This window comes from Syngnathoides biaculeatus, chromosome 16 (genome assembly GCF_019802595.1).
Source record: "Syngnathoides biaculeatus isolate LvHL_M chromosome 16, ASM1980259v1, whole genome shotgun sequence".
Taxonomy (NCBI): domain Eukaryota; kingdom Metazoa; phylum Chordata; class Actinopteri; order Syngnathiformes; family Syngnathidae; genus Syngnathoides; species Syngnathoides biaculeatus.
The window spans coordinates 3,684,377-3,707,502 of record NC_084655.1 but is presented as its reverse complement, the minus strand read 5'-3'; the positions used below and the strand labels follow the sequence as shown (position 1 = coordinate 3,707,502).

At 41.7% G+C, this 23,126-nt stretch overlaps 1 protein-coding gene across 1 annotated transcript in view; it reads right to left on the bottom strand.

Moving 5' to 3' along the window:
* Window positions 1-23,126, bottom strand: part of ap2a1 (adaptor related protein complex 2 subunit alpha 1) — a 115,193-nt gene that overhangs the window by 13,916 nt on the left and 78,151 nt on the right. The window contains exon 17 of the mRNA XM_061845086.1: window positions 11,435-11,517. Within this exon, the coding sequence (XP_061701070.1) occupies window positions 11,435-11,517 (83 nt within the window). The remainder of the gene's footprint in view (window positions 1-11,434; window positions 11,518-23,126) is intronic.

Sequence of the window (23,126 nt, the reverse complement as noted above, 5' to 3'; positions counted from 1 at the left end):
AGTTAAACTTTACACTTAGTTACATGGCTGTGCTCCTGAGGCTAGACTCCCCCACCCCGGAGTGGATGGCTTCTTGGCGTGGGGGCTCCCCTCTCGTGCCCTGTGGCTCCTACCTGGGTTTCCGCCCTCAATGTTCTCTTGTCAGGTGCCCCTATCTGCCCACTTTTTCCAATAAATAAGGGACATTCTCCAGTCCTCGGGCTAGGCTGGAACTGACAGCATCGCGGGCCCTGCTGGTTGTGGGGGAGCTTCCTGATTTCATAGGGGAGGAGGGTGGCAGTGCGTTTGGTGCGATGGTAGAGAAGGGGTGGCTGGCAATGGGTCCTTGCGGCCACCACCAGGTCCCCAGCTGTCTGGGGGATTGGGAGAGGCCTGTCCTGCGGACCACCCTGGGTCCCCCAGCGTGAGATGTGTCCCGTCCACTGGGTTGTTCTTGGGTGGACACCTAGGCCTGGTTCTGTCCTTGATTGACTAGGTGGGTTCTTAGCCTCCACATAACAGACAGTAATTATACGATATTTCTGTCTGTGCTCTGTCAGTCTCTTTGCATGTAAAATGGTGTAAATTTTTTTGCATGAATCTGTAGGCACACACTCCTGGGATTCTTTGCCTAGGTATGGGACTACTCACTTACTGCAACAAATAACTTGTGTGTACGTGAACTACTTATGTATCCCCTCCTCCATTTATAATCTTGTTCTATAGATTTCTATGATTGACTTAGTCCCACTACATTTCAGTTATATAGCTTGATTCACAATCCTTGTCTTGCATTTTACTTTTCCTGTCCTCGTCCTATGCAATTTTGTCCTGTCCTTCCATCACAGGGTGTAGCACGACAGCCTAATGCAACAACCATCCATCCATCTATCCATCTTCTTAGCCGCTTATCCTCACAAGAGTTGCGGGAGTGCTGGAGCCTATCCCAGCTGTCAACGGGCAGGAGGCAGGGTACAACCTGAACTGGTTGCCAACCAATCGCAGGGCACATAGAGATAAACAACCGCACTCACAATCACACCTAGGGATACTTTAGTGTGTCAAATTAATGTTGTATGTTTTTGGGATATGAGAGGAAACCGGAGTATCTGGAGAATTCCCATGCAGATAAGGGGAGAACATGCAAACTCCACACAGGGAGGGCTGGGATTTAACCCAGCCCCTCAGAACTGTGAGGCCAACGCTTTCCAGCTACTCCACCGTGGCACCCATCTAATGCAACATCCATATTTTATCTTTGTTGTAGATAAGGAATAATTTACTTTTCATTCTCTTTAAAATTCGTGCTTTATCTCTCACCCCTCTAGAAATTCTGCTCTGTTCCGACTGATCGACTCTGATCCTCAAACTTCAATTAAAATACCAAGTAAATCACAGAGGAAGCTTGAAAACTCCACTGTTGACAGTAAAACTGTTGTGGGATAGAGGAAGTGCAGGTTTTCCCATTCTGTTTGATCTAACAGCGAAACAGGAAACACACACACACACAACACACACACACACACACACACACACACAACACACACACACACACCACACACACACACACACACACAATTGCAAAGTTAACCTTTCATAGATTAAGGACCAACAATTTAAGCAAGTATTTAATTTTACATAAATTGCTCATAAAACCCATGACATCAGGAATTTAAAAAAATATATAATTCTGAGAACAAAACACAGCCCAAAAATTGCACACTGTTACACACTTTTGTACTAAACTCAAAGCACTTGTACGTTTCACAAAGTGTTCTTAAAGCCCCACTGACATCCCTATATACATTGCAAAATAGATATTGTAATGAAAAATACATATAACATTATGCACTTCAATGTCTATATGAAAAAAATAAATGAGAGCGCAGAGTGTGTCATCCATGCGCAAAGTTGCAGAAGTCTCATTCGACATCCAAGTGGTAGCCATATTGCCTGTAATGTCATCAGCAGATGTTACACCGGGACATATGTCATTGAAAACACGTAGTGGCCCTGGCGATGGGACACAGAAGCTCTTTTCGAAGAAGAGAACGTCTCACTATCAAGTTAAGTGACCGGGGCAATATTACACTATCGTTTCGAGCCATGTTTAGATGATATGCGGATCAAGTCTAACTAACAACAGACTCCCCAACAGTATGTATGAGCCACCCTGATGGCGCCGCGATGAGCCACCCCGGACACGAAGCTCTCGTCCTTTGCACCTGTGCAATACATTTCTCACGACAAACCGGGTCTTTTTGAAAAGTATGAAGAGTAACATAATCCCGAGTGTTCAAACAATAACGAGCAACAAAACGAGCTGGAATTTTGGATAACACGAAGGAACAAAAAGCTACTTCCAGCAGGTAAAAGTAGTATAAACACATGAGACTCTCCTGCTGACAACGTCACTTCCTGCTTCTTCTCCAAAACAAATCCCTCAAGAGGATTTCCATGGCGGGAGTCACAAAAAGCCATATACGTCAGAATCATATGTGGTGAAAAAACATTCTACGGCGGGGCCACATCTGCCCTGATGCTTGACCTTGTCTGGCCCGTGCAAGGCCAATCACAAATTAGAAAATAAATTGTGAAAAAAATGTATGCTGTGCTTGCAATACAATTGTGCTGCTTTTATTTTGAAAAGCGTTACCTTCATATTTACTTCCATGTGGACGTAAGTGGAAGTGTGAGCAGTGAGTGTAGGTAAACGGCAACAAGAGATGCGAGCTAGGTTTCCCTCAAGATGTCATGGCAAGAAAAAAGTTAAATGCCATGTTTTCAAAAAGACATGGACTGCCAAGTACATCTTTACATAACTCAAAGGTAGAGCCGTGTGCTTAATTTGTAGCATGCAGGTTGCTGTGTTAAAAGACTTCAATTGGAATCGTCAATACATGACCAAACGAGCATAAATACAGAAATCTGTCAGATGAAGAGCGCAGAAGCTAGCCTGATGCGTTGCTAACAAAACTGAGAAACCCACCAGGATTTTTTTTTTACAAAACATTGCACACACACAGATGCAGCCCTGAGGACAAGAGGAGTCATTTCTTCAAAAAAGATAGGGCGTTTTCTGATGGAGAATTTATGAGAGAGTGCATATTGGACACTGCGCTGATATGCCCAGAGAAAAGGGGAAGAATTGAGAATGTACCACGCTCCTGATGCACTGTAACGAGGTGGGTTGAGGACATCGCTGGAAACTTGGAGCTTCAGCTGAAGAACAGAGCAGCCAATTTTGGCTAATTTTCTCTGGCGTTGGATGACAGCTGTGATGTATGTGACCATGTCCAGCTGCTCAACCTCTTACGTGGGTTAACTGCAGACTTTCAAATCACGAACGAGCTAGCAGCCATGCGATCAATGAAAGGGACCACCACCGGGAGGGACTTGTATAGAGGTTTTGACAAGTTAGGACTGAAATGGGACAAGCAGGCTGGCGTGACAACAGCCAGTTCTCAATCTGACTGAGAAATATATTGGACTTTTAAAGAGAATGCACGTTAAAGTGACAAATGAACCCTGTACAGAAATTATTACATTGTATAATATGTCAGGAAGTGTTGTGTAAATCAGTGTTAAAAATTAACCTTAGCTGATGCTGTAACTAGAACAACATTAAATAACAGTTTGTTGCAATTTTTGGATAAAAATGAAACAGAATATCGTGACAAACTATCACTGTGCCATCAGGTGGTTCAGTGAAAAGCCATCTGGGACCCGAGAGACCAAATTCAGTATTTCTGTGTGAAGATACGACAAGAAATCCCACAGCTTTCAGATGAAGACTGGATGACAGACATTGGCTGTTTTGTGGATATGAGCGCACTGTTGAGTTAACTAAATGTCAAACTGCAATGCAAGGGCCTGTTTGTTCTCACCCACTTGCCAACAATAAAGGAAGCAACAAGATTATCTGATCACCTCCACAAGTACTCAATGTTAGTATTGCATGGACAGCTACAAGGCAATTTCAAAACAGCTGAGAGTGAAATGCAAGAAGTTTCTTCTACCTTGAACTGCAGTGTGGATAATGCACCAAGTGATGTTCTGATGAAAGCTATCGACCTGCAGTCTGACACACTTCGGGCAGAGCGCTTCAAGAGGAGAACTTTCCACACTTCCACCAGGCATGTTCAGAAGAGTCTCTGGTTCCTACTTTACCTTACACCCCCCAACCTCTTTAAAGACGTACACTCAATTACAAATGTTACAGTATTTACGCAGCCCATCAATGTGTTTTATAATGACAGCGTCCAGGTACCGGCTGGCCAAGTGCATATGATTACTTTCGATATTAATGGGGAAAGTTAAAAAAGTCTGTTGTTTTCAGATGGAATGACTGTTGGAGTATGTGAATAATCGAAGTAAAAGTGGTTAAACTGGGTGAGATTTTCTCTTTTCCAAGTGGGAAAGGTCTGAAGCCAACGTAGAAAGTGGAGGATGAGATGGTGTGTAATTTTAAAATTCCACGTTGGCACAGCCTGATCCAAGATGAAAGAAGAGACAATACAGTGCACGAAAAGCTAATTCTGCATTTTAAATATAGGAGGCAATATTACATTAACCTTAAAACGATTTGAGAGCATCATCATTTTCATCCCCCCGTGATGTAAACAGAATTTCTCAGTGATGAAGTTCAATAAATTCAAGCACAGATCCGCTATCACTGCCCCACCCCTTTGACCACTGTGAGCAACAGACGTATGCACTGTGGTCAGATCAGCGTCATCCATTGAAGTTACATGGCTCATTCAAAGATTCAGATTACAGCATTTACATTCCCATCAGAATATTTTTAAAAACATTTTTGTGTTTTTGCAAATTTACAATGAATGTGTCAATCAAAAAAATTCATTGGTCACTAAACCAAGCCAACTATGAACTATAAATTTGAAAGGTCGCTTGCAACTTTGTTTCATTTTTTTTTTTTCAACCCACAATGATATCCCTGTCTGTTTTTCTTGGCGGAAAACTGAATTATTGCTTGCAGAATATCTTTAGCAATGCATGTTGAAAGCTGAATGACGCTCCCAAACAGTTTTAAGCTTAATGTTATGTTGCCTCCTATATTTAAAATACATCCATCCATCAATTTTCTTAGCCGCTTATCCTCACAAAGATCGCGGGGGGTGCTGGAGCCTATCCCAGCTGTCAACGAGCAGGAGGGGGGGGTACACCCTGAACTGGTTGCCAGCCAATCGCAGGGCAGAGAAAGACGAACAACGGTTGAACTCACAATCACACCTTGGATTAGCTATTTATGCACTACGGTCTGTGCTTTCATCCTCGATCAGGCTGTGCCAAGGTGGAATTTTAACAGACACTATCCCATCCTGTACTTTCTACTTTGGCTTCAGACCAGACCTTTTTTACGCAAAAAAAAAAAAAATAAATAAAAATAAAAAAATCTCATCCAGTTTCACCACTTTTCTTCCATTATTCACAACACAAGCATGATGTCTAACTCTCTTTGCTCTACGTAGCCCGGACAGTGTTGCAAACTAAACCACTCGTGGTGTTTGTAATTATGAGTTTACCCCTTTAAGAGCCGGAGGGGGGCGGAATCAGGTAAACTAGCAGGAGACTTGTGGTTGCATGAGATCCCAGTGGTCTCACGATGTCCTCCAGAATATTGTTTTCCTTTTGATATTAGTGTTGTTGATAAATTGTACTTCAGTTCTAGATTAATCAGGTTCTGGAAGCTATATGTGACTGTGGCTTTACAGAAATCCACAAGTAACGTCGAAATAAAGAAAAAGCACCAAGCTGGAGAGCTAAGAACTGCTGCACTAGTGCGCGTTGCCATCTTAACCATGCTCTATCCACAGGCAGAGAAAAGCTTCAGAGGAGATGTAAAGCAGCACAGAAGATCATTAGCTCCCTTCCCCCCTCCGTGGCAGGCATTAAGTCCTCTCAGTGCCTCACCTGAGCTCGGATTAATATTAAGGACACTACACACCCCAGTTCTCAACTGTTTGAGCTCCTGCCATCTGGAAGGCGGTTCAGGAGCACAAAAGCAAGGACCAACAGACAGAGCCATCACCACCCTGAACTCTAATCTTTACCCAACTGTGCTATTTATCAGTATGTGAAGGCAAGCTGATTTCATTATCTTGTGCAATGCATTTTATGCAGTCACTCACATTTGAAAAATGTACAGGTGTGGTCAGTCATACTTGCAGATAAAGTTGCGGGTGTGATTAGGGGTGGAATCTCAAGACCTCAAAATAATGTACTGGATTAATATAACATGACTAAATTAAAAAATAAATACATAACTAAAATAGGAAAAAAAATTCAAACTCAGAAATGATAATTTCCAATTTCAACTGATATTAGAAGAACATGATATAAAACGGTATTTAAAACATTTTCATCAATAAAAATTCTTTATCTGACAAACTTGGTCAAACATTCCTGTCGGCAATCGTGACGTTTTGTTATAATCTATCGTAATTTACGGCTATTGTCAATCCATTGATGAAAGCTAGCAGTAAATGATCTATATCTTCCTAAAGCAGTGTTTTTCAACCTTTTTTGAGCCACGGCACATTTTTTACATTGGAAAGATTTTGTGGCACACCACTAACCAAAAATGTTACAAAATGACACTCTGTATAGTATATTTAATTACAATATAATTTCTCAATTTATTTATACTCAGTCAGTGTGAAACCTGGGACTGTTTAGATGAACACAAAGCCGATATCCTGGCAGGAATAGAAGAAAGACACACAGGAAGCTCTTCTTCAACAGCTCTCAGTCTCTCTCTGTTTTTAGTTTTTATAGCATTTAGGCTTGAAAAGCTCAGCTCACACAGATATGTTGTGGAAAATGGGAGCAATGTCAGAACAGCTTTGTTGGCCAGAATGGGGAACTCCTTGGCAGCAGTCAACCAAAAACTGTCCAAAGGAAGATCAGCAAATCTTAGTTTTAAACCACGATCCTGTTTCAGTTCAGTTAGTTCCTCCTGCTCTTGTAAAGTCATGTCCTTTCCAACAACTGATGCAGAGCTGTATGGGTCCCTAACCCAGTCAAAGCATTCAGTGGAGGCTGAAGAGAAATAAAATGACAACTTCTCCTCAAGACTTTTCAAATGTTCACCTATTACCTCAGACAGTGCAGCAGTGTTGCATTGCCGTTTGACTGTGAGTGGGAACATCTCCAGGTTGGCACGTTGCACATGTTGTTGCCAGAGGTGCACCTTTAAACGGAATCCATTTATTTTATCTGTGCTTGTAAGCACGTTTTCATTTCGGCCCTGCATCCTTGTGTTCAGTTCATTAAGATGATGAAATATATCAGCCAGGTATGCCAGCTTTGCGCACCACTCATCACTTGCAAACAGATTTGAGTAATCAGACCTCTTATTTGTCAGAAAAATTTTAAAGTTCCTCTCGCAGCTCATACACACGGGTCAGCACCTTGCCTCGCGACAAGCATCGGACCTCCGTATGGAGCAATAAGGCTTTATGCTCCGCTCCCATTTCCTCACACAGAGATGCGAATATACGGCTTTTCAGAGGTCGTGTCTTTACAAAGTTCACTATGCGCACCACATCGTCCAACACAGGAACCAGTTCTGCTGATAAAGTCTTAGCAACGAGGGCCTCACGGTGCAAAAAAACAGTGCGTAACAATCTGATCTGGGGTTTTTTTCCTTCACTCTACTCACAAAGCCTTTGGTGCGCCCGACCATGGCTGCAGCTCCATCAGTGCACACACTTGTGCAGTATTCCCACGTAAGTCCTCCCTGGTCAAGATACTCCGATGTGAGCTGAAAAATTTCCTCTCCAGTTGTTTTTTCTGGCAGTGCCTTGGAAAATAGGAAGTTTTCTCTAATGGCATCTCCATCCACAAAACGCACATTGGCCAAGAGCTGAGAATGTCCACTAATATCCGTAGACTCGTCAACTTGGAACCCAAATTTCCTACTGATGCGTATCTTTTCCAAAACATGGCTTTCGATGTCTGTAGACATGTCATCAATACGCCTGGCAATTGTGTTATCAGGGAGCGGGACTTTAGCTTTGTCTTTAACCACATCAGGGCCGAGCATCTCGTTGACAATGGCTTTACAGGCAGGTAGTATTAATGTCTCTGCCACAGTGTGCAGCTTTTTTGATTTAGCAACAAGTTCGGCGACTAGGTAACTAGCTTTGAGCGCGTTCTCATTTACCTTTGTGGTTTTTCTCATAAACGTTGCATGTTTCTCTGTGTTTACACGCAGGCGAACAAAATAGTCTATCGGCTTGTTTTGAAGTGACGGGTGTGTCGTTTGGAGATGGCGTTTAAGCTTCTCGCCACAACCAGGCATAACGGAATAGGTGTCGTCTCATCCCCGGTGAAAGTAAATCCAAACGAAAGATAGCTTTCACTATATTGCCTTGAGCTCACCGTCTTCCATTTCTTTTTCCCACCACTGATACTAGGGCCTTCATCCGAGTCAGAATCTTGTCCAGGGCCCAGTTCGGAGTTTGCAGTTGTCCTTTTTAAAAACTTCTCCATGACTGTCACCACGGCCTCTCAAGTACATCACTAAATCTCTTGGAGGAACGAGGCAATCAGCTACGTGTTGCCACACGGACAAATACTACATTACTCTGCCAGCCTTCACAGCACGGACACTGGACAATGACATAATATTTGCAGAAAATTATTAATAAATGTTAATTTAAAAAAAAAAAGTGATATTGGATAATTTCTCACGGCACACCTGACGATCTCTCACGGCACACTAGTGTGCCGCGGCACAGTGGTTGAAAATCACTGTCCTAAAGTATGTAATGGGGAAAAGTTTTCAACTTAAAGATAAAGTGTACCACAGGAAAATGACCGTTAGAACTTTGTGATTTGTAAATCACAATCTCATACTTATTATAGTTACCGGGGCGGGGAGGAGGGGTGGGGCCCACGCGTACATTGCCGCGACAGCCGTAAATAAGAAGCTGGCTTGCTCGAACACTCCTTTATGTGCGTGTGCTCGACATATTGGCCACACCTGACTCAAGCGACGAGGTGGATGACAGTCTAACGTCTTTTTTTTTGGACACGCCATCACCTGATCAACCAAAACTGCCTTGCGATTGACGCATTGAGCACCCCTGGTGTAACTGAATTTCCTTTGACATGGCTCATTATGTTGATGACTTTCAATGGAAATGTGCTCGCAGTACATGAACAAGCTCTGAACATCCGCGATTGGCATCACTTCCAGAAATGCTCAGTACGGTTAACTTGCATTTCCTGTTTCCGGGTCAATACCGATTATTAAGGAGGACGCTTGTTTAGTTAACGCCTATGAAATAAATACGTAAATTAATGTCAAGACTACACAAAATAAGCGTCTTTCAATATCTATTTTTCTACTCGTAACAAATTTTCGGCGTGTGATTTTTCGGGCTCGACTGTGCAGATTTGGAGCGCGAAGGCGCGCGAGCGCCGTCACGCTCGTCAAATGTGAGTGACTGACTGTTTTATGCATTCCAAATTACATATCTTTATTTATTTTGATGTATTTATTTTTACCTTGTACTTTTTTATGCACTGATACACGACAAGTTATCCTATCTTGTTATACAATGTATAATGATAATAAATGACTATTCTTTTCTATTCTAAAGTAATGTGTACCTACCATTCAGGAATCAAGGTCCAAGGGTTTGGGGAAAGACTGGTGAAAAACAGAACTCAAGCTTCTTGGGGTCCATTGTGAAATATCCAGAGTCATTAGTGATTTAGGGTGCAATATCCAGTGCAGGTGTTTGTAAACTCTGCTTTCTATAATTTAAGGTCACCATAGTCTACCAGAGTGTTTTAGAGCGGGGGTGTTCACTATTTTTTGCCCCAAGATCTATTTTTCACGCAACCAGCCTCTTACGAGCTATTGATGGTGTTGGGTTGCTGAGTGTATTTCCCCCGCGATGGGGTGTGCATCGACATGACTACCGTGGAGAAAGCAAGACACCGACTGTAAATAGGAGACCAGCATATCTTTTTGACAGTAACAAATTCTCGATTGATTTAATGTGACCCAAATCCCACCCAAAAAATGATTTCTTCACAGTACTCAGATATTTTTAATTCCTGATTTTGTGGGTTTTATGAGATGGAAGCCCAAATTATCTAAAAATAAATACTTGAAATTGTTTAAATTAAGGGCCCTGAATCTATAATCTACAAAACCAACTTTTTTAGATGGAATTATGGAAAATGTTTCCATGATAACTTATTTTTTTGGAAAGAATCTAACTATAGAGCTCGTGCACCTACGTCACCGAAATCACGTGACTCGTCACATTGTCGGTCAAACAAAGCATTGTTCAATGCTAAGTCCATTGAGACGAAACGAAAATGTCTTATAGCACGACGCCCAGAGTTTTGTCCGAAACCGTAAAACATTTAGAAGGCGATAATAAATGAAGGAACGAGGAAAAATGAGAGACACTTCGCACAGAGGACCCATATTTAATGCTGAAGTCCATGTTTTCGCTGATAAGAAATTGGACTGTTAATTTGGTTCCACTTGTCTTGGTCAACTGGATATACACATGTATCTGGTGAGTAAGTCGTCGAGATTTACGCACAAGAGTTTGAAAGCATATAAAAGTCTGGACGCATACAAATACTTTGATCTCAAATGAGTCAACTTGGCATTATATATAATTCGGAATGTGAGTTTAAGAATAATTCCTACCTGAAATGAAGTGATCACTACAGAGGTATGTGTAGTTGGTTGGGCACCAGCCAACACGTTTAATTGCCGAAATCAAGCAATCTTTTATGGTCTTTTCAGCTGGTATTCCATAGAATGATCTCTTTGAATATCTGTCTCGTCTGTTTTGACAACCAACAGCACAACAGGTCTTGGGTATTGTAAATATTATCCTCCGATTCAACATCTCCCACAATGTTGAGCAGCTTGTTTGACCGGCAATATGGCGCAGTGAAAAAGGTGATGTCACGTGCACGAACTCTATACCTCATTTGCCAACAACTGGGCATAACACACACAGACCAGACACTGCTGAGAATTCAGAAGTGATGCTGAATTAGCAACATTTCTACTCAGTAAAAGTTTCACGTCTTTTTGATTACTTGCACATTCCAAAAAATAAAACTTGTACCCATAACATTCATTGTTATAGAAAGGCTCAATTACGAATAGGTCATGCTCTCAATGATGCAACAACGAATAATGTCGGCTTGTCTAAATTTGTAATTCTAGTTTAGTATGTTGAAACTGGATATGCACTGTGTGACTATCACAATGTTTGAAAATCGCAATGTTGCTTGTTAGTGAGGGGTGTGGCGTTTGTCAGATACTGTGGGGTGGGGGAGGGATTAGTGCAGCACTGTTACCCTAAGAGTGTTACACAGTTAAGAGAACCAGACCCCACCTAGGTTATGACAGTCTATAAAACTTTCAAGCAGCTACAACACTCACCAAGATTTTGACGATATTCTGACTTGATGCCAATTTGTAGGAGCTGATTCTCAAACAAAACACCATTGTTCTTGCACACAAACCTGTGGAATGAAAACAGCTTTAAGTCAACAAATTTTCATAACACCCCCCCCACAAAAAAAAGAAAAAGCAAACGGGAAAATAAAACAAAAAACAATAAAACAAGATACAATATTACGCAAACAGGATCCAAATAGTGCAGAGTGATAAAACTGAGTGGAGAAAGAATGTAGAAGTGTCCCAACATGGATAAAGTTGGCAACATGTGACAATGACATTTTAAGTCAATTGTTTAAAAGAAGTTGATGGCAAGTGAGAGAAAGCTGTTGGAATGTCTACTGCTTTAGTTTGTATTGTTCAATAGCACCTACCTTATGGCAGGACTTGGAATATGTGGTGACCAGGACGTATGTGTGTGTGTCTGGCAGAAGAGGGGGAAGGGATGTCAGCCGGTCCAAGAGGGTTTTGCATGTCTTTGTCTTACAGTGAAAAAAGTATTTGAACACCCTGCTATATTGCAAGTTCCCCCACTTAGAAATCATGAAGGGGTCTGAAATTTTCATCGTAGGTGCATGTCCACTGTGAGAGAGATAATCTCAAAAGAAAAATACAGAAATAACAATGTATGATTTTTTCACTATTTATTTGTGTGATACAGCTGCAAATAAGTATTTGAACACCTGTCTATTAGCTAAAATTCTGACCATGAAAGACCTGTTGAAAAGTCCACCTCCACTCCATGTATTATCCTCAATGAGATGCACCTGTGTGAGGTCGTTAGCTGCATGAAGACACCTGTCCACCCTATACAAATATTAACATTGGTTTTCTCAGGTGTTCAAATACTTATTTGCAGCTCTATCACACACACACACAAAAAAAAAAAAAAAAAATCATACATTGTGATTTCTGGATTTTGTTTTCAGATTATCTCTCTTACAGTGGACATGAACCTATGATGGAAAATTTCAGACCCCTCCATGATTTCTAAGTGGGAGAACTTGCAATATGGGTGTTCAAATACTCATTTTCTTCACTGTAATTCTGGCAGCATATAAGTCCTCGGGAGTGGGTAGGTGGGTACTGCTAATATTTTGGGCAGCCTTGACTCTGTTGCAGTCTTGATTTTGTCCTTCTCTGTGGCAGCACCAAACCCCACTGACAAATGAACACAGAATCGATTCAATGACTGCTGTGTAGAACTGTCTCAACAGCTCATTTGGCAGGCAGAGCTCCATCAGAAGCCGCAGGAAGTACATCCCCTGCTAGGCCTTTTTGTGGATGGAGTCTATTTTGGTCTCCCACTTCAGATCTTCAAAGAGCCTCCTCTATTTGTTGCTGCATAGGTGCCAAAAGTGGCTCTCTTGTCCTTTGCTCTGCCTCTGCGTGCATTGGCCTTGGTGATAAACCTCAGATTCCTCTTTTCTTCTGCCTCCTCACACAGCTTGTCAGCCTTCTCAATAAGCGTTGATATGTCAGTCTCTATTCTGGCTTTTTTGGCTTTGAGGCAGTAGAGCTGAAAAGCGGGCAGCGATGCCAAATGTAGCCAGGTACGAAGTCTTCCTTTCCCCACAGTGGTAGTTTTTAGCAATGTCACTGTCTGGGAACATGACTGCAAACACTTTCGAATTATTTTCACAAGATTTGTAACTGTAAAGGCTGCAGATCACTTTTAAAGTCCACACGATCTCTGCCTTTAACGAGTCCGTTTTCGTGTATTGAACTACGTTCATAAAGCCTGACTTATGGCTGGATAACTGTAGGTGCGCATTAGGGATCGCAACCGGTTATAACCGGTTTTCTTTTTTTTTTTTTTTTTAAACCGAAACCGTAATCGGACTTTCGCAATCGGTTAAAATGTCCAATCATTTCTTCCGGTTCCGGTACTCCACATTGCGCTATTTTTTCAACATCATTTCCACTTTTTTCAAGTTTCGCTGTTAGAGTAAAGTTGGACTCAAAAGAACATTCAGTTAAATCAAAGAAAAATCAAACATGGCATCGGGGAAACACTCTAAAAAGTATGGGAGTAAACTTGTTTTATTGGCAGACATCAAAACACTACTCGCATAACGGGGGAAACTCTGTGAATTCGTCACTCCGGAAGAGCAACAACAAAAACAGTCTGTGCGGAACCCCACACCCCAACTCGAGGTCCCGTGGGTGAATTATGTAAACACCATTATGGTACCGTTTTTTTGCTACAGCTGTTCGGTTAAAACCAGTTATGAAAGTAAGCGTTTTTTTGCGATCCCTAGTGCGCATGCACTGCTAGTACCACTGCCTGAAGTTGATGCTTCAATATCTTGATATTTTAGAAACAGATTCATACCAACGGAAGATGAGAGAGTCTTCGCCAAATCAGTGTGTCTCCTGTTTTGCCGGTGCGATTCCAGCGCTTTTACGCCCATCTTTTCAAGCTGGTAACTCTGCTTGCACAGATGGGAGTAAAACATGTGCCGATCTTTTGGATCTCGACGAACCCAGCTCCCAAACTCCTTACTTTCAACCCAAACTTCTTGAAAAATGCACTTCCCCGTGATACAAGTTGGATCGATGAAAGAACTAGGCCACGTCGTAACGAAGAGAAATGCCTACTCATGGAAACAAACAATGGAATATCGACAAGATGGCGACTAGTTGTCAACACGGTGACTTCCGTTGACAATTTCCGGCTGATTTGGACGCCAGACGGATCGCAATTTTTTTTTTTTTTTTAAATAAAAGATTAATTTATTTTTTTAGGGAGAATGTTGGCGGTAGAGGTCCTCCCTTTGATTTTTTTTAATTTAAGGGGCTTGACCGGTTTTCGCGGATTTTAAGGACTTTTAGGAGCCCCTAAATGCACCTTCCAAAATTTAGGGGTTTTTAGGGACTTTTAGGGCCGCGTGCGAACCCTGTTTGAATGACGCAAACTTGCGCAGTGAATGGAATGCCTTGCTTAAAAAGCAGAGAGTCCAATTCCGGGTGCAGTGTACGCTGAGCTCGGTAACATCAATGAATTAGTTTTTATGAATGTAGAAGCATATTCCGCCACCTTTTGCTTTCCTTTTTTGTCATAGTTCCATGTCACGGACAGCTTTGTCAAGTAGAAAGCAGAGCAGCAGTACAGCGCCGTTGAGGATGTGTGAGCGTGTGTGTGTGTGTGTGAGGATGAAGCACAGGGTCAAGACTGTCCAGTATTTACTGGTCATTGTGAGATGGAACTGTCCCGATTTTAATGGGTAGAGTGTAGATTTGTGACCTGAAGTGATGGAATTGGTGTTTTGAATCATTCCCAGTAGATCCTAACTTGCACTCTGGCACGCTTCCCTCTATGGTGCTGTCTTGGCCTCCTTCTTGTGTCAGAGCGCAGAAATGTCACAAACTCCGACAAAAAACTTTGGAGATATTGTTGATTGTAGAAAAAGTTGGTGAAAAGACTGTTCAGAGTAGACTAATGTTTAGCAAGCCTTCCCGAGTGTAAGTCACAAGATTTCTTCAAAAACAAACATAAAAGATAAAACAAGGGGAATACTACAAAGCGCACCAAGGCGACCACCGAGGTCAGTACCAATTATGGACATCAATGTAGGACTTGTGTCCCTAATGAGTACTTGGCTCAGGTAATCCATATATGATGGATTTGGGAGTCTTCATTCCCCCGAAAAAAACCATACAAATTACTCTTTTAAAGTGCAAAATGCAGCCCTATGGGGACACAAGCCAGTGCAATCTGTAGGCCGGTCCCAAGCCCGGATAAATGCAAAGGGTTGGGTGAGGTAGGGCATCCGACGTAAAACTGTTCCAAACAAATGTGAGCGTTCAACAGAAGAAACCCATACCGGCTCGGTCGTGGCCCGGGTTAACAACGCAAACAATGCACAGAGCCTACAACTGAGTGTAGGGACTTTTATTGTTGGGACTATGACAGAAAAATCTCAGGAGTTGGCTGATATGATGTTTAGGAGAAGGGTTGCTATATTGTGCATAAAAGAGAGCGGATGGAAAGGTAGTAAGGCTAGTAGTTTAGGAGCAGGGCTTAAATTATTTTACCATGGAGTAGATGGGAAGAGAAATGGAATAGGCGTTATTTTAGAAGGAAGAGCTCGCTAAGAATATCTTGGAGGTGAAAAGAGTTTCAGATCGAGTCATGAGGCTGAAATTTGACATTGAGGGTGTTATGTAAATTGTGATTAGCGGCTAAACCCCACAGGTAGGATGTGACATAGAGGTGAAAGAAATTCTGGAAGGAACTAGATGAAGTAGTTCTGAGGATCCCAGACAGAGAGAGAATTGTGATTGGTGCAGATTGTAATGGATATGTTGGCGAAGGAAACGGGGGCGACGAAGAAGTGATGAGTAAGTATGGCATCTAGGAAAGGAACTTTGAGGGACTGATAGTGGTGGTCTTTTCAAAAAGGATGGAAATGGCTGTAGTGAACACTTTTGTCCATAAGAGGCAGGAACACAGATGACCGACAAGAGTGGAGGTAGAAGCACGCAGGTGGATTAAATTTTGTGGAGACAATGTAATCTGAAGGAGGTTACTGACTGTAAAATAGTTGTAGGGGAGAGTGTAGCTCGACAGCACAGGATGGTGGCGTGTAAGACGACTGTGGTGGTAGGTTGGAAAATTAAGAAGACAGGTAGAGGAGAGAACCATGTGGTGGAATCTGAGAAAGGAAGAATGTTGTGCGGCCTTTCGGAAAGAGTTGAGACAGGCTCTTTATGAACAGGAGGAGCTCCCGGAAGACTGGACTACTACAGCAAAGGTGATCAGAGAGACAGGCCTGAGAGTACTTTGTGTGTCTTCTGGTAGGAAAGGAGAGAAGGAGACTTGGTAGTGGGACGCCAAAATACAGAAAGTCAAACAAGGAAAGAGGTTAGCGAAGAAGTGGGTCACAGATGACTGAGAAGAGGCGAAAGGAATAGATTGAGTTGCGACATAGGGCAAAGGTTTAGGTGGCGAAGGCTAAAAGAGGCATATGACATGTACACCAGGTTGGACACGAAAAAAGGAGAAAATTATCTCTACAGGTTGGCCAGACAGAGGGATAGAGATGGGAAGGATGTGCAACTGGTAAGGGTGATGAAGGATAGAGAGGAAAATGTGTTGACTGTTGCCAGTAATGTACTTACTAGATGGAAAGAATACTTTGAGAAGTTGATGAATGAAGAACATGAGAGAGAGGGAAGAGTAGAAAACGCAAGTTTGAAGGACCAGGAAGTGGCAGAGATTAGTCAGGGGGAAGTTAGAACGGCACTGAAGAGGAGGAAAAATGGAAAGGCAGTTTGTCCTGATGACATACAGTGAAGAAAATAAGTATTTGAACACCCTGCTATATTGCAAGTTCTCCCACTGAGAAATCATCGTAGGTGCACGTCAAATGTGGGAGATAATCTAAAAAGAAAAATCCAGAAATCACAATGTATATTTTTTTTACGATTTAGTTGTGTGATACAGCTACAAATACGTATTTGAACACTTGTCTATCAGCTAGAATTCTGACCCTCAAAGACCTGTTAGTCTGGCTTGAAAAGTCCATCTCCACTCCATGTATTGTCCTAAATCAGATGCACCTGTGTGAGGTCGTGATTTGCATAAAGACATCTGTCCACCCCATACAACCAATAAGACTCAAACTAGTAACATGGTTCAGACCAAAAAGCTGTCCAGACAGCAGAGACAAAATTGTACAACGCCACACGACAAGAAAGGGCGATGGAGAAATTTCCAAGCAGCTTGGTGAAAAAAGGTCCACTATTGGAGCAATCATTAAAAAAAAATGGAAGAAGCTAAACATGAATTGTCAATCTCAATCGGAGTGGAGCCCCATGCAAGATATCACCTCGTGGGGTTGCAATGGTCCTTAGAAAGGTGAGGAATCAGCACCGGTTTACACGACAGGACTTGGTCAATGACCTGAAAACAGCTGGGACCACCATTTCCAAGGTGACTGTTGGTAATACACTAAGATGTCACAGTTTGAAATCATGCATTGAGCGGAATGTTCCCCTACTTAAAGCAGCACATGTCAATACCAGTCTTAAGTTTGCCAATGATCATTTTGATGATAGAGGAGTCATGGGAGAAGGTTTTGTGGTCAGATGAGACCAAAATGGAGGTTTTTGGTCATAATTCCACGAACCGTGTTGGGAGGAAGAAAAATGATGAGTTCCATCCCAAGATCATCATCCGTACTGTGAAGCATGGGGGTGGGAGCATCATGCTCTGGGGGTGTTTTTCTGCACATGGGATAGGAGATTTTGGGAAACAACTTCTTTCCCTCAGTCAGAGCATTGAAGATGGGTTGTGGCTGGGTCTTTCAACATGACAGTGACACAAAGCATACAGCCAGGAAAACCAAGTAGTGCCTCTGTAAGAAGCATATCAAGGTTCTGACGCGGCCTAGCCAGTCTCCAGACCTCAACCCAATAGAAAATCTTTGGAGGGAGCTGAAACTCTGTGCCCAGAAAGCTATCTGACCGAGAGAAGATCTGTGTGGAGGAGTGGGCCAAAATCCCTCATGTAGTGTGTGCAAACCTGGTGAACAACTACAGGAAATGTTTGACCTCTTTAATTGCCAACAAAAGCTACTGTACCAAATATTAACATTGGTTTTCTCCGGTGTTCAAGTACTTATTTGCAGCTGTATCACACAGATTGTTAAAAAAAAAAATAAATAAATCATACATTGTGATTTCTGGATTTTTGTTTTTATATTATCTCTCAGACAGTGGACATGCACCTATGATGAAAATTTCAGACCCCTCCATGATTCTCCAAGTGGCAGAACTTGCAATATAGCAGGGTGTTCAAATACTCATTTTCTTCACTGTGCTTGTGGAGGTATGGAAGCAATTTGGAGAGGTGGCTCTGGAGTTTTTGACCAACTTATTCAATAAAATACTAGCGGGTGAGAAAATGCCAGAAGAATGGAGGGAAAGTGTCCTAATTATCATTTTTAAGAACAAAGGTGATTTGCAGATCTGTGAAAACTATAGCGGAATAAAGTTGATGAGCCACACAATGAAGTCATGTTAAAGATGGAGGCTAGACTCAGGACAGAAGTAAGTATCTGCGAGCAACAGTATGGTTTCATGCCGAGAAAGAGTACCACAGATTCATTATTTACCTTGAGGATACTAGTGGAAAACTACAGAAAAGGTCAGAAGGAGCTACATTGTGTCTTTAGAGAATGCCCACGACAGAGTAACAAGAAAGGTAGCATGCAAGCGTGAGTCAGTCTGGTGTGGCAGAAAAATATGTTAGAATAGTACAGGAAATGTATGACGGCAGCAGAACAATGGTGAGGTGTGCCGTAGGTGTGACAGAAGAATTTAAGGTGGAGGTGGGACTCCATCAGGGATGAGCTCTGAGCCCTTTCCTGTTTGCAGTGGTAATGGATAGGCTGACAGATGAGGTTAGACAGGAATCCCCTTGGACCATGATGTTCGCAGATGGCATTGTGATCTGCAGTGGAAGCAGGGAGCAGGTGCAGTAACAATTAGAAAGATGGAGGCATGCACTGGAAAGGAGACGTATGACGATTAGCCAAAGTAAAACAGAATATATGCGTGTGAATGAGAGGGGTAGAGGGGGAAGAGTGAGATTCCTGGGAGAAGAGAGAGCGAGGGTGGACGACTTCTAATACTAATACTTGGGGTTCAACAATCCAGAGCAATGGTGAGTGTAATCAGGAAGTGAAGAAATGGGTCCAAGCAGGTTGGAACAGCTGGCGGAAGGTCTGGTCTGTTATGTGACAGAAGAGTCCCTGCGAGGATAACGGGCAATGGTTATAACACAGTGGTGAGTCTGGCCATGATGTACAGATGAGAGATATTGGCACTGAAGAGACAACAGGAAGAACAAATAGAGGTCGCAGAAATGAAGATGTTGGAGGTTCTCGCTTGGAGTGAGCAGGTTGGATAGGGTAAGAAATGAACTTATTAAAGGTACAGCCAAAGTTGGATGTTTTGGAGACAAGGTTCGAGAGAGCAGACTTTCAATGGTTTGGACTTTTCCAGAGGCGAGAAAGTGAGTATATTGTTAGAAGGGTGCTGAGGATGGAACTGCCAGGCAAAAGAGTGAGAGGAAGACCAAAGAGAAGGTTGATGGATGTTGTGAGGGAAGACATGAGGGCAGTTGGTGTTTCCGAGGAAGATGCAGGAGATATGCTAAAATGGAAGAAGATGACACGCTGTGGCGACCACTAACGGGACAAGCTGAAAGGAAAAGAAGAAGACTGTTTTAAAGTGCAAAATAATTCAAGTTCAATTCCGTTATTTTCTACAGTCAGTATATGATGGAGAAAGCATTTGGTTTCTCCACATGTGCAGCTAGACACCTGTGGTATAGTTTTATGTTGTGGCAAATATGTATAAAAGTAGTGAGACTTTGGCACTTGTACTGGCCCTAATGTGTGCCTTTTTAGGGTTTCGTGATCCTGGTGTGCATGTCATTACCTTTGAGGAGCAGTGTGGAACATGCACTAAGTTTCACACTTGCAGGAACAAAAAGTAGACTTGAGTATTATTGATATAACTACTTTTCACAGAGTTACAAGAATACAAACCTGACAATATTTGTTTGAACACCAATACTCATTATTTTTGGGAGATGCAAGTCCCGCGAGTTCAATGGTCATTTTCGTTACCTAGTCAATGGTGATTTTCATTCAATTATTAAAATTAGCTTTAAAAGCCTTTGATTTTTGTGGACAAAAATGAAGATAGTCTGTGATATGATTGAACATTCACTGCTGTAATTTTTTTCGTTAAGTGATTTTAGCTTGACCGGGAACATGAATTGCAGTGCCAAACGACTACGCAAACAACATTCACTCTTACTCCTTGCTACAATGTTATCAGTTTAGCAAGCTGGTGTTCATGATAATGTGGGTTCTGCATGCTGTCCAGGCAATACAGAACAGAAGGCCTAGAAGAGAGCATGGAATGGCCTGCTTTTATAAGAGTGGTAAAAAGTTTTGATACAGTTTGATGCAATTTTTTATTTTCATTTTTTTTTTTTTAAACAGACTTTGAGCCGATATCTGATCTCGAAGATCAGATCAGGACACCCCGAACTATTACCCTAGCTGTTGCATATAGAGAAGAAACAGTAATGCTCTGGTGAAGGTGTAAAATTGGCTAGCATCTAGGTTGCTACATTGGTAAAGTAAAATGGGAATACAATAGTCAAAGCCTGGTGGCCTGATGGGAAACCTCCCCTCAATAATTACATTAAAGTGTGACAAACCAAACAAATTGAAGGAGGAGCAATTTTGCAGATTAAAAGTAATTTATTGTTCTCTGAAATTGAACAATCAGATCAGGGAACCTAGCCATCCTCCAATTTGTTTGAATTTTGAATCTCTTTATTTTAATCTATTGTTAGTTTCAGAGATCAAACTGTCACCAGCATAAAATTGACTGTACACGGCAGGTTGTTTTAATATTTTATCATTAATATGTTGTATAAATGTAGATAAAATAACTTTAAAACTATAGCCAACTTAAAAACTTATGTTTACCCAAATATAAAAATTAAATAATGTATGTTTGTGTGCAGGCAAAACAAAAAAAGTTTAGCTACTTACCCTTAACTCTGACAATGCATGGCCGCAGACATGGAAAAGCAGGATTACTCCACGTGAAGTCCATTTCTAACAATAACTCTTTGTTCTTTGATTATTGGGTGCACTGAAGTGATTACCTTAGTGTCATTTGTACTCTGTTAGAGGCAGCCAAAACACTGTCATTTTTTTAATGGTACCAAAGTATAACATTGCGAGGTTACGAACAGCGTGCAATGGATTACATTGCACAAAAACGTAAGATTACATCGCCAAGTGGCACAGGAAGGCGCACTCAGTTACCAGCATACATTGTTTTTCATTCAGCTGCCTTATATTTAAGGTCGGGAAGTCTTTTCGTCCAACATTTATAGTGTTTATTATGTCGCATACGATAGTGATAGTTCTAAATGTGCCGTAGATTGCTTACAAATTTAGGGGGTTATGTGGCCGTCATAGCAACAAACGTCGACTAAAACTGATGATTGTACCACTTTTGTTGCTCAGCTTCCGCTACAATGAAATACGGTCTATTTCCTGGTTGAAACAATCACTTTTTTAGTTTTACCGTCACTGGGACCCTTTTGTGGTGGCATTACAAATAAAATACCTTGAGTTAACTCTTTAAATGCTCACTTAACTTAAGTCACAAGATAGTTTGATACATTGTTCCCCCGTTATTCGCAGGGTTACATTCCTTAAACCCTCTCAAATGATGGATGCAGTATTAATATACCTACAGTGCCTTGTGAAAGTATTCGGCCCCCTTGAACTTTTCAACCTTTTGCCACATTTCAGGCTTCAACCATAACGATATAAAATCACTTTTTTTGTCAAGAATCAACAACAAGTGGGACACAATCGTGAAGTAGAATGAAATTTATTGGATATTTTAAACTTTTTTCACAAATAAAAACCTAAAAAGTGGGGCGTGGAACATTATTCTGCCCCCTTGCATTAATACTTTGTAGCGCCACCCATTTGCTGCAATTACAGTCTCAAGTCGCTTGGGGTATGTCTCTTTCAGTTTTGCACATCGAGACTGAAACTCTTGCCCATTCTACCTTGCAAAACAGTTTGAGCTCAGTGAGGTTGGATGGAGAGCGTTTATGAACAGCAGTCTTGAGCTGTGCCCACAGATTCTCGATTGGATTTAGGTCTGGACTTTGACTTGGCCATTCTAACACCTGGATACGTTCCATTCCATTGTAGAGTTGGCTTTATGTTTTGGATCATTGTCCTGTTGGAAGATAAATCTCCATCCCAGTCTCGGGTCTTTTGCAAACTCCAAAAGGTTATCTTCAAGAATGGTGCTGTATTTGGCTCCATTCATCTTCCCATCAATTTTAACCATCTTCCTTGTCCCTGCTGAAGAAAAGCAGGGCCAAACCATGAGGCTGCCACCACCATGTTTGACTGTGGGGATGGTGTGTTCAACATATCGTTTTACATTGTGGCCAAAAAGTTTGATTTTGGTTTAATCTGGGCAGAGGCCCATCTTCCACGTGTTTGGTGTGTCTCCCAAGTGGCTTGTGGTAAACTTAAAATGAGACTTTATGGATATCTTTGAGAAATGGCTTTCTTCTTGCCACTCTTCCATAAAGGCCAGATTTTTGCAGTGTACAACTGATGGTTGTCCTTCGGACCGACTCTCCCACCTCAGCTGTAGATCTCTTCATGTCATCAATAATGAGTTCCACAGCGATACACCAAAGGTAGTTACTATGGATCTTTTTCAGATTGGAGATGAGTCAGATGCTTCTTTTGAAGGCTTAGCCAAGTATGTGTAATGTAATGGATTAACTGCATTATGCAGAAATGTTTTATGCACAAATATTTATTCCTGTGTTTAATAATGTTAAAGAGTTTATATTTTTAAGACTGAAAACTCTTGGGATTCATAAAATGTTTCCCCACAATCGCCATGGATGGCACAAAGGATGACATGTTGTGAATTCAGGAGGTACCAGAACTGGAGCAAGTCACCAAAAGTCGCTACGATGGATACTTTTCAGATTGGAGATGAGCCAGATGTTGCTTTTGAAGTCTTGCCCAAGGATGTGTAATGTAAAGAATAAACTGCACTATGCACAAACATTTTATGCAAAAATATT